Source organism: Apus apus, chromosome 15 (genome assembly GCF_020740795.1).
Source record: "Apus apus isolate bApuApu2 chromosome 15, bApuApu2.pri.cur, whole genome shotgun sequence".
Classification (NCBI taxonomy): Eukaryota; Metazoa; Chordata; class Aves; order Apodiformes; family Apodidae; genus Apus; species Apus apus.
The window spans coordinates 5,151,294-5,163,555 of NC_067296.1; the positions used below are offsets into that span (position 1 = coordinate 5,151,294).

General features: G+C 51.3%; 1 protein-coding gene across 1 annotated transcript; it reads right to left on the bottom strand.

Annotated features, from left to right (window-relative positions):
- Positions 1-1,369: 1,369 nt before the first annotated feature.
- MAFB (MAF bZIP transcription factor B) lies at positions 1,370-5,169 on the bottom strand. The gene is made up of 2 exons (XM_051633291.1): positions 3,603-5,169; positions 1,370-3,399 (listed from the first exon to the last, which is right to left on the bottom strand). The coding sequence occupies exons 1-2, from the start codon at positions 4,532-4,534 to the stop codon at positions 3,339-3,341; spliced, it is 993 nt and encodes a 330-aa protein (XP_051489251.1). The 5' UTR covers positions 4,535-5,169; the 3' UTR covers positions 1,370-3,338.
- Between the last annotated feature and the right edge of the window lie 7,093 nt (positions 5,170-12,262).

Here is a 12,262-nt window from a genome sequence, read left to right on the forward strand (position 1 = left end):
CACAAACAATATTCCTCTCAGGCTTTCTGCAGCCATAGCATTTACTGGCAAGGGGGGAGGCTATAGAGGGAAAGCCAGGCTCTCCCAACCTTTTCCTCTGCAACTCCTGTCCCCCCTTCGCAGGGCCGAAGGGTACGAGCTTGTTCTCCGGGCCTGACTCATGTAGCCGGGGGGCTGGGACGGGCCCTGGCCTCTTCAAGCTCCCCCAGCCCAGCAGCTGGCCCAGCTGGCTCTGACAAGGCAGAGATGCGGCTGAGGTTTAAGAGGGGATTTTGTTTTTAGGTTACTAGTTTTACTTGCAATTCTTTCCCCGCCACACTCTGTCCTTAACCAGTTTGTTCTAACATGCCTTATGCCCACCCCGCAAAGACAGCTCGCTGCTGTTGGGAAGACAAGCAGGTTAAAGAGAAGCTAATACTGTTAGTTGTGTGGCGTCTTGGATTTTGTTTTTAAGAAGGATTTAAAGTTCAACACGGTTTTCACACTTCGGGAGCGACAGCGTGCAGACACTCTGGGGCTCCCTGTCCCGCAGCCAGGCGAGGAGTGGGTGGTTTCTACCCTTCTCTGGCTGCAATTTGGGGAGCTGGGCGATTATCTGCCTTGAATGCAGGTGACTGATGGGGTGGGCTGCGAGGTGCTGAGCCCTGGGGGAGATCTGTCCCCTTCTAAAGAGTCTTCTAAAGTGCTCGCTGCTAAAATAATAAGTAAAAAAAATAATAAATATTTTTAAAAACCCACACCGCACATACAAAAAACGGGCATAAATTAAATGTGCAGATGGAGAGGAGGAAAGAGAATGGCCAGCCTGGATCCCAAAGGAGCCAGAGGAAAGGAGAGACTTGTCCAAGTCCTCTCCTTTATAATGCAAAAAAGAAAAAGGAGGGGGGGGAAGAAAAGAAAGGAAGAAAAAAAAAAGAGCCGAGTGTCTGCTCTTAGGGTTTCCCCTCCCTGGCTGCCCGGGGGTGGCAGAGGCCGGAGGCTCCCGCTCCCCGCCGGGCTGCAGCGGGACACCCCGGCAGAGCCGGGCCCTGCTCGGGGCTCCTGCCTCCCCGCTCCTCCCGGCTGCAGGGCTGGGATGGGATACGGGGCGAGGGGGGGGAAGGATGTGACACCCTGCTACAGGCGAGATTTGGGAACTGCGAAGGAGGGTGCGGAGCTGAGCGGTCCCACCCTGAGTGCAGCAGCGTTCCCTAGGGGGCAAAGCGGCTTCGCGACCCCCCGTGCAGAGCCCGGCGCTGGGAGAAGAGCTGGGAACTGCCCGGGCAGGGCACCAGGGTCAGGGGAAAGAAGAATCCCCAAGTTTCCCATTTTCCTGGGGTTTTTTTGGGGGGGAACGCGAGACGTCAGAGAAGCAGGTCCCTCCAAGAAATGCCATTTCAATGATTTTAATAAGCAAAATAGGAAACAATTTTAATAACCAAAAACAGAAACCAGTCTGAATAAAACTACAATAGACCAGGTTTTTTAATATTTTTCATATCATAAGCAGGATTTGAAATTGATCCCTTCAGAACTTTACACGAAATAAAAACAATTATTTTTTTTTTTTCCGCTGCTGCAATGTTTTGATTTCAACACAGTTGAATCAGTAAAAACCAAAGATCGTTTTCTGATGCATGACTAATATCCACATATTTAAAACTGCAAGCACCATGCTGTTCATTACAATCTTGTTATTACTGTTAATTTATAAACTAATACAAACTTAAAATGCATCCGGCCAGCAGTGCCAGCTATCCTAAAAGGAAACTAAAAAATAAGTTTTCATTTTGGTATTTTTGTCAGTGCAACGTAAATCCTTTTACTGACCTGCAGGAGGAAAAAGAAAAAAAAAAAAAAAAAAAGTAATAAAAACACCCATAAGACTCCAAACTACTACTACTATACAACTGCAAATAAATTTTGGCTAAAACTTTCACTTGCTGCATAGGGAAGCAGAGAAGCAGATTACAAATCATCGCAGAAGAATACACTTAAAAGTTGCAGTATTGTCTCTTTAGAAAAAAATAAAATAATAATAATGATGAAAAAAAATAAAGGAAAAAGAAAAAGTTGAATTTTATATGCTTTTCCAGCCCACTCATCTGCTGCCACTGAGAAACCCAGCTGCAGTGAGGACACGGAGCCCTCGCTGCTGTCTCGACTTGGCTCATAACAAAGAGGGGGTTTATTATTATTATTTATTTACCGAAAATCAAGGGGCAGTTGTTTCTTAAAAGGAACCGGTATCTCGTCCGTCCCTCGCTTCCTGAGTGTGCAATCAGAAGGGAAACTGTATGGCCAAGCTTCATCACTCCAGGCTGGGAATGTCCTGAAGGAAAGAGCTTCACTGTCACTTTAAAGCATGGAGGAGGCTCTAGTGACCGAGGAGAGTTTTTCCCTGTTAACTTTAGGTTTGTCAACGCCATTTAGGCGTTTTTGCTTCTGCCCCAACAAACAAAAACCAAAATGAAAACTAAAACAAAATTAAAAAAAAATAAAAAAACACAACTTAAAAGTGCACCAGATATACAAAGTTGTTGGTTGGTTGTTGTTGTTTTTTTTTCTAATGCAAAATGCCCATAACTTTTTTCCTTAAGTATCTCTTTAATACCAAACAAACCGTATAACCAGCCTGCTGAAATGTTGTTTGTGTGTTGTTTTTGTGTTTTTTTTTCTTTTCTCCTGTGCGGTTTGAAGTAGCAGATATTTACAAGCTAACAACCATAAAAGAAAATAAAGAGAGCAAAACCAACGAACAAAACTGCACAAGCAGTAAAAAGTTTGATAACTTGTGATGCTTTTCTTATCGATGAAACAAAACAACAACAGAAATCTATGATCGATGATCAACATGCTATAGTTAAACAAGAAAATGGTACAAAATAGAAATTATTACCATACATGTCCAGCATGCAGGATTAATATTTTTAATGCAGATTTTCGTATTTTTCTATATAATCAAGCAGGCAATAAAACTGATGAGTTTTTTTTTTTCCTTTCTTTCATTCATTCTTTCTTTCTTTCTTTCCTTTCTGAGATTGAATGTCCCATCTGAGTCCTGTAACTTATTTCTCAAAGCAGGCAATATATGAAGACTTTGCATATATTGTCCTTTTTATTTATTCTCCTTCTCCAAGCAGGTAAATTGTGCATGAGATGGTGCTGTATATGTCCTCTCTCTTTCCAAGCAGGCAGTATGTTATAGATGGCTTGTTCATTGTCCTTTTATTATTATTGTTCTCTTAAAGTCCATCTCGTTCTGCAAGCAAGCGATCTATAAAACGCTTCACTTGTCCTTTTTTCCTCTGCCTCTGTCCCTCTCTCTAACTTGCAAACGAAAGTCGAAAAGTTGCACTTTACCTCTCCCATCCCCACCCCCAGCCTACTTTTCCCACAGCTACTCTAGAAGACTGGATGCTGCAAAAAAAAAAAATAATAAAAAATTAAAAAAAAATCAAGTCTCTATTTTTCTCTCCTTCTTTCTCTCTAGTCAAGCAGACAGATGGATGGAGATGTCAGAGGAGGATGGGAGCAGGGGGGAAGGTGACGGGGGTCAGGTTTGGGGGGTGGGGTTTTTTTGTTTGTTGTTTTTTTTTTAATTATTTTTGTTAAGCACTCACATGAAGAACTCGGGGGAAGACGGGTTGTCACTGGTGGAGCCGGCCTCTCTGAAGCCATTGCTGGCAAGTTTCTCACACTTGAGCTTGTAGGCGTCTCTCTCTCTGGCCAGCCGGGTCACTTCTTGCTTGAGCTGTTCCACCTGCTGAATGAGCTGGGTCTTTTCGTTCTCCAGGTGGTGTTTCTGCTGGACACGTTTATACCTGCAGGACTGGGCATAGCCCCTGTTCTTCAAGGTCCTCCTCTTCTGCTTGAGGCGGATCACCTCGTCTTTGGTGAAGCCTCGGAGGTGCCTGTTGAGCTCCCTCACAGACATGGAGACCAGCTGGTCATCCGAGAAACGGTCCTCCACACTGCTGGAGGGGGGATGCTGCTGGTGCGAGTTCTGGAGCTGCTGGGAGGAGCTGGAGGAGGTGGAGGGAGTGGGAGAGGCCTGGTGGTGATGATGGTGGTGGTGGTGAGGGTGCCCGCTGCCGGCCAGGTCTTCGTGAGTGACCGCGGGATACTGGTGGTGATGCTGGTGATGGTGGTGATGATGGTGGTGGTGGGCCCGGAAGTTCTCAAAGCCTTGCAGCTGCTGGGACACCTGGTGGGACCCTATGAGGGCTTCGACAGCGTCCTCTGGGGTGAGGTTCAGTGCCTCGGGGTTCATCTGCTGGTAGCTGTTGGCCATCCAGTACAGGTCCTCCAAGTGGGTCTTCTGCTCTGTGGGGCTGAAGCTGGGCGAGGAGGGCACGGAGCTGCAGGGAGTGCTGATGGGGGTGGAGGAGACGGAGCCGGCAGGCTGCAGGCGGGTGCAGTGCCTGCCAGAGCGGTCGTTCCTGCCCAGGGGCTCCTTCTTCACGTCGAACTTCATCAGGTCGAAGTCGTTGACATACTCCATGGCCAGGGGGCTAGTGGGCAGCTCGGCTCCGATGCTGAGCTCTCCGGCCATCGCTGTCTTGCGGGCACCTCTCCCGGCGGAGGGGGCTGGAGACCTCACTCCAGCGCGCAGCCTGGCAGAGGGGCTGGCCGCGCTCCCTTATTCCAAATCAACTTTGGCTTTGCTTTTTCGCTTCCTTTCCTCTGCTCCCCCTCCACCTCCGCCTCCTTCTCCCTGCTTCTGGGGCTTCTTCAGTCCGGGGTAACAAAGCCAAGGACGAGCCGGCACCCGGGGCCGCCTGGATTGTCTCCTGCCTTTTTGTATCAGCGTTTGCAAAGCACCGCAGGCTGCGGCAGCTCCCGGCCCTGAAACACCCGGTTGCGAGGAGAAAGGAGCGGTAGCAGGAAGGGCAAAAAGCAAAACAAAACAAAAGATGCTGCCTTCGGGTCTGTGCAGGAAGAAGAACGGTGCAAAACGTCTAGCCCGTGCCCCCGTCTGGGTTTTGTAAGTCCGGAGCCTTCCCCCCGCGGTAGCAGAGCACCGGAGTCTGCCGCAACTTTCCAGTCCGAGCAGGCGGCCGGGAGAGCGCACTGGCTGTGTCGGCGGTGGTTGGGCTTTGCACGGGAGTTTGCGCTGGCTCTGGCAGCGCAAGGGAAGGGGAGGGAAGACGGGGAGGAAGGAGGGGAAGGAGGAGGAAAACAAAAAAAAAAAAAAAAAAAAGGAGGAGAGGGGGGACGAGAATAACCCAGGTCTCAGCTGTAGCTGCCGCCTCCAGCGCTCGTTGTGCAGCTGTGATTCGCAGCGCAGCCCCCCTTGGCTTCTTATATGGCCGTGCCCGCCGAGAGCGCGGCGGGGGCCGGGGCCGGCGGAGGCCTCGCCAATAGAAGCGCGGCGGCGGGGCCGGGCCGGGCCGGGCCGGGGGGGGCGGTGGGGCCGGGCCGGGGAGGGGGGCGGCGGGGCCGGGCCGGGCGGCGGGGGCGGGCCGAGCCGTGACAGCTCCCAGCGCCAGCTGAGCGGCCGCCGCTCCCAGCCCCGCTCCTCCGGGCTCTCCCCGCTTGCTCCCCCCTCCTGCACCATCGCCTCCTCTTTTTTTTTCTTTCTTTTTTTTTAATTGTATTTGTTTATTCCTCACCCCCCCTCCCCCCCTTTTTTTCTGCCTCTGCAATCCACAAAGGAGGAGGGCTCGGGGACATCCTGCACGTCCCTTTGTTCTAAATCTAACAAAGTCCCTTTTTGCCCGCTGCCGTCCTGTAGCAAATTTCAAGGCGCTCATTCCCCCCCACACACCCCCGTAGCTCCATCCCACGCACACGAATCGTCCCTTCCAACTTTATCTGAGCGTCCCCCATGCGAAGGTACCGCGGAAAATAAAGGGCAGCGGGAGCGGCCGGGAAGCGAGCGCTGGAGCTGCGGGTGGTGCGGAGGGGGGATGCGCCGGGACCGGGAATGAGGGAAGCACCGGCTCGGCAAGGCTGTCAGCTCTCCTTATACAACCGGGGAAATCCTCCAGGTTAGGGGAAGCAAACCTCTCCCTAAAGTAAAGCAAAAGCATTGACACAGACAATTGCAAATATTAGGGAGAGAAGGGAGAAAATGTAATTACATCTCAGTTCTGAGGGGACCGGGTTTGCTTTCCTCTGCTGTTCCCTGAGTGAGTGACTGCATGCAAAGGAATACTCGACTTGTAAGCTTTTTAGTTTCTTCTTTTTTTTTCTTTTTTTTCTTTTTTTTGGTCCAGTAACAGGAATTATTTTTTTAAAACATTTTGTAACCATTAAGGGAGATTAGACCATCTTTTTACAGTTTTTACGCTCAAACAGACAGAAATTGCGACCCCAAGTGTCCGATTGGGGAACAACAGCTACTTTTCACGGGGAAAAAAACACCCGGAAAAAAAAAACATAGGCGGACGGGAGCGGAGCCGAGCGGGAGGGACGCGGGAGCGGGAACCGGAGCGAGAACGGGAGCGGAGCTGCTGAGGTCCTGCCGCTCCGGAGCTGCTCCTCTGCCTCCCCGCACCTCAGCATCTCATGGAGCCGACTGCCACCCCAGTTTATTTTAGCCAAAAAGAACAACAACAAGAAGAAAAAAGTTCAAGACCAGTTTATTTTCAGAAATTACTTAGGGAGGAACGGACTTTCTGGACCTGGGACAACACTGAGAAAGTGCCCAAGCGGACACCCCCCTCCGCTCTGGAGTCGGTCCCTCCCTGCCTGACAAGAGCCCTATACCGGAGCGATGCCCGCAGCCCGGTCCCTCCTGTCCCGCGGCTCCACATCCCCGCGGAGCTGGCCGCGGCCGCGCAGGGAACCGAAGGAGCAAAAGTCAAGCAAAGTCTCCTCCTCCTCCCTCCAAAAATTTCTGAGGGTCCCTCCGGCAGCGGGCTGGAGGTGTAAACCCGGGAGGAGGAATTGGAGTAAATCCCCCTTTGCAGTACAGGCTCTCCGGGGCTTAATTTCGTGCGGCAAATCCTCACTGGAGTGTTTCCCCAAGGCGTTTGGAGGGGATATCACTCCCAGTCAGCGCCCGCCGTCACCCAGCTCCGGTGCTCCCCACGCCTTGTTGCCCCGCGGTTGAGCGCGTCCCTCCGCACCCCTGTCCCGGCTGAAGAGGGGCTGCGCTCCCGGGAGGGCACGGACCCCTCTCCGCGTGTTGCCCTGCTCCAGACGCGTTTTTGGGAGGACACGGGTGGAAATCTCCCTCCCCTGGGTGCTTCCCGCGCCCTGTGTCCCCCGTGGGCAACGGATCCCCAGCGGTGCTGGGGGCTCCGGGCTCCGCACGGGCACAGTGAGGCTGGCATCAGTGCCAGATTTGGGAAATCGCCGTGTTTTCGCTGATAACGAGCAGCCCCGAGGCACAGAGAGGCGGAGAAGGTCCGCGGGGCGCGGTGCCCCGCTGCGGAGGGGCCGGGGTCGGCCCGGAGGGACACGGCAGGGCAGATGGGGGCAGGAACTCCGCGGTCCCCGGTCGGCAGCTGCTGCCTCCCGAGGGGCTTGGGAAGAGCCGAGAGCCTCCCGTGCGGGTCCGCTGGAGTTATTATCTATGAAGTCCTGGAAGCTGTTTGCGAAGAGCTTTATTTTTACCTGCACGTTAAACGTTAGAGCTGTCACTGAGGGAAAGGGGACCTTAGCGAGCGCTTGGAGAGCCACGACGCAGCCCTGCAAAATATGCTATTAGATGGATAATACTTTTCCCTCTCATAATTACTGAGGTATATTCACAAGGTGGAGCTACAGAAAGCCGGAGGAAGCATTGATCTGGTTATCTCCTTGTCCATATACACTCTGTCCCCTTTCTTTTAAGCTCTGAATCACAGATCGGGTTCCTGCGTCCCTCCTCACCGTCATCAAATTTCGGGGCACTGTCGGGGGTCTTTTCTCTGCATTTCCATCCCTCGCTCCCGTCTACAAAATAGATCCCACAAAACTTGCGGCGTTACTCGGCCGGCTGAAGCAAGAGTACCTTGCCCAGAACCCCCAGTTAAAGGCCAATTTTGTTTATTTTGGAGCTTTTAACCCAGCTACTAAAAGTTATTCTCGCTGGGATGTAGATGTTAGAGAGAATGCTCTGTCCGGTCTATTTTATTTTAATAAGGGTTGGAGAAGAAATAGCGTTGCTGAGGCAGAAGAAGAGGATTCCTGGGCTGAGCAGACCAGGGAGGCAGCCCAGAAGAGTTTCCCTTCCGCGGGGACAAGCCGCGGAATCGCGGGGCCGGGCGGTCGCGGAGCTGCTCACAGGGGAGCTCCGCGCATCCCAGCCCTACGCGGCCGCCCGCACCCTAAAAGCCTCCCAGGGGCAAAGCGGCGGCTGCCGAGTCCTGCCGAAAGGTTTTCCCGTCCCCTCCTCGCTCGAGGAGGAAAATACCGCCGTTGGGGACGGGGTGGGTGGGAGAAGAGGCACCCACTCGACCCCCATTGCAAAGCTGGCGCACAGCGCACTTCCCCAAAAAGCCTTCCGAGCAATTTCTGTTCAATTGCGACCTTCACCCTACCCCCGAAAGCTGCTAATCGAGCGGCTTTAATTTTTTTTTTCCTTCTATTTTTTTAAGATCCGATTTTTTTGAAGGTTTGTTTCCAGTAAAGAATCACTCCTTCCCGCTCTGCCTCTTCCCCCTCTCCTCCCTTTCGCAAACTCCCGGCCAAAATCGGAAAGAGTTCAAAGAAAATGATAGTGTCACTTCAGATCAGCTGCAACCGGCCGGTCTGCCCAGGGCAGGGCAGTGGGTGCCCTTGAGCCACCAAAGTTTGAAAACTCGCCCGTAAAACAGGAGCATATAGACACCTATACGTGTTTGGTTTAGTACGGCTTCTGCCTGAATCGGGGCAGGGGGGGGACATATAGAAAGGGAATCGTATTGTGGTGGCATCTCTACCCCTAATTCTCAGAAACAGCAGGTATAGATAACTGATAAAAAACAGGAAGCCTTTTCTATATGTATTTTCCACCCTACTCGTTCTTTGAGAAGCGCTTCTCGGTTTTTTTGGTAGCTGACTGGTACTTTCCCCCCAGAATTAGCTTCTTCACCCCGTAACATTAGTGGGATATGTTGTCTGAAATGGGAGTTTTGTTGACAAACAAACACCCAGACGGCAATCCCCCACGGCAGGCAGCCGGCACTGAGGGAGGAAAAGGGCATCACTTTCCTAATTCTTACCTCACCTCGCTTGAGTTTTTAATTTCCCGAACTGCGAGCAGGCTCCGCGCTGTTTGTCAGGAGCTGTTTTTTTTCCCCAGTGGAAGCAGCGAGGGACCTGGTTAATCATCTATTGCAGATACATGTGCATGAGAAAGAAAAGTGTTGATGTTTGCTTGTTCGGGCTGATGGGAATGGCCCACGAATTTAGGATTAAATTACTAATGGTAATCATAAGTCTTTGTTTCCTCTCGCTCTCTCTTTTCTGCGGGGATTGTCAAAGTAAAGCGTGCAACATTCTTTGGACAAAGTCTGCACAGCAGCTTTGCGGTATAAAATAAGCTATTGTACCCTCCTGGGCTAACTGGGATCTCTTCAGATTTTACCCTGAACCAGTTCAGAGCGGGCCAAATCCCAGTACTAACTTTAGACACGTTTACACAGGTGGATCTGTGACAAAGGAGTGGAGCAGCACTTCAGAAGGGTAGGTTTCGTGGGGGTTTGGCAGGGTCCAGCAGCAAATCTCCGCTTGAGGAGGGGGGATCACTCTGTGCGGGCGGCGGGTTTGGGGTTTGCTCGGTGGCGGGGGGGGGGTGGTGAGGGTGTCCTGCAAAATAACTGCGCTCCGATGGGTATTGCTATAGGGGACGGAGTAATTTGGAGGGTGATTTGAACGCACCACGTTTAATTAGCACCATGACCTCGCCTGTGCTGGCAGCGGGGATCTGGGTGGGGGGCAGGGAGGTGTCCCCCGCCCTTCGCGGCTCCCCCAGGAGCGGTGCCCGTCCCCTAGCCCCCTCCGCCGGCGCTGGGACCCCCCCTCCGCACCCAGCGCTGAACGCGGCTGCCGGCAGCGCAGCTTTGGGGGGCTGGTGGCAGAGTGAGGGGGATCCGGAGGGGCTGAGAGAGCGGAACGGGCCGCGGGGCTCCTCTGCTGCGCACCTTGGAGGTGATACCCAGGAGAGGCTCCGCGTCCCTGCGGGGCTGGGTGGATGCAGGAGCCGAGGAGCGGGTTGGGCTTTATTTTGTTTCCCCGTCCTCAGTGTCCCTCGCTGCTCGGGCTTAGCCGTGCCAGAATGCTCGGTCCAGGGGGGCTCTGCAGAGGGGGGGGTGCTGCTGTGCCTTTCCTCCTGCCTTTTCGTGCACTTGCAGAACCAGAAGTGCAACTCTTCAGTGGCACCCGCTGCGGATTGCTCGGGGTTTGGCTGCACCCTGGGGAAACGGGTGTCCTCGAGATGAAATGACAATATCTCACCCTCTTCTCTAGCGTCCCATGAGGGTGTCCTTGGCAGGGGGGTAAGCAGAGAGCAGGAACTTTCTCCTGCTGGTTGTTTCTTTCAGCCTTAGCCCGTTCATACCATAAATGAGTCGATCCAAACTTGTTTTCAAGGGAATTTGTCTCTTTCTCATCAGTTCCAAACTCTGCAGTCTCATCATGGGCCCCTCTCTAATACACACTCTTGTCATTAATCCCCTTGCCACCATGGTAAAAATTGTTTCTAGCAGAAATACCTGATCCAAAAGCACAAAATCCCCTTTTCAATCCTTGCTAGGATCAGCTTTCCTCCTGTGCTTTTCTGAGTCCTGTCTCCCACTTGAACCCCAGCATGCTGAATTCATTATCTGAGCCCCTTTAGGAGCATTTAGCTAATAAGCAGCACCAAAACCTTTCTGAGTGATCACAAGTCGCCTTTTGGGACTGAAGTAGCCAGTAGAAGCTGAAGAACTGTAATTACTGTGGTCATATCTTGCAACAGCATTTCATGTCATTCAAAGGGTTTTCAAACGCTTCAGAACTTGGACCACATCTTACTAGGAAAAAAAGAAAAAGTCTCCTGCTTATCTGCCTCTCTTGTGAATACAGAGGTACTGCACAGATGTCTGGGTGGGAACAGTGATCTTCCCAAGGGATTTTAGTTTCCTTGGAAGGGATATAGAAAAGAGAGATGTCAGGGAGACAGGGAAAGTGTCCTGGACATATGCTCAATGTCACAAAGTCATGAGCAGCCAGGAGGTCTTCCAGAAAAAGTTAGCATCCCTTTCTGGTCACAGCCTGTTGCCTGTTTTCCCAAGGGGCTGAGAGGATGACTTTCTTGATGATCAATTCTTTAGATGGTCAAGAAGGAGGGAAGGGAGATCTGGCTTCAGTTGTGCTTGAGGAAGCCTCGGACCATGCAAGCATTTCTTCAGAAAGACCAGCGTTGCTGCAGGTTCAATGGCCATGGCCCCAGAGAGGCTGCTCGCAGCAGAGCTGGTCCCTCAGCCCTTGCAGTATCAGGGGGCTGTTATTACAGCCCAGGACTCCACAGGCATGCTCCCCACCCCCTTAGGACCCCTATCCTTTCATTCAGCCTGATTTGTAATTCCTTTTCATTGCACGAAGTCCTGCATCAAAAAAAATGCTTATATTTAGAAAATGTTTGGAATTCCCTTTCCAGCATTTGCTACATAAGGATTTAAATATAATCATACAACCTATATTGTATATTCTTCTTTTTGCTCTTTGCACCTTTAGTCCCCATTAGGGATTTTGTTTTGTTTCTGTTTTGACAGCCCCTGTATATATGTGTTTGCTGTTGTTCTGTATTGTTTCCTGATTTAATATCAGGGCAGTTACAGGAGAAGGATGCACCGTTAGCATTTTTTGCTCAAAGTATTTTTCCAGCTCCTTTTTGATGTACTGGTCAGGTTTGCAGCTTCCGTGCTCTTGTTGATCAGAAGAGGAAGGATCAGGTTTATTGTGCCCTTTGGGAATGAAGCTCTCTATTCACCGAAGGAAAGGCAGCGATTTTCCTACTCTAGCCTCTCCGTGCAGATCCAGGTGCAGCAGAAAAGTGAGGAAGTATTTAGTAGAAAGCTGTTACTCAGTGAAATTAAAATCCTGTTCTGCATTTCTGAGAGATAAAGATGAGCCGAACTGGAAATGAGGCAGCTTCTGCAATCCCCCACCTTCCTCCTCAGATGTTTTTAAATCTTAAACATAAGAAGGGAAAAGAGGAGAGACAAAGAATGGGAATAACTGGGTGGGGGGGATGCTTTTGTTTGCTCTCCTTGGTAGTCTGAAGAACACTTATTCAGCTGTTACCCAGACGGGAATGATAAAGGCTCCTGATCTTTGTTTCTTTAACATATAAACAGATCCACAGCCTTCAATAGCCCCAGATCAG

Excerpts from the sequence above, each read along its gene's own strand:
- MAFB (XM_051633291.1), bottom strand. The coding sequence starts at position 4,534 with ATGGCCGGAGAGCTCAGCATCGGAGCCGAGCTGCCCACTAGCCCCCTG. Across the intron at positions 3,400-3,602 it reads TCTTCCCCCGAGTTCTTCAT|CATCCAGTCTTCTAGAGTAG; the intron begins GTGAGTGCTTAA and ends TTTTTTTTGCAG.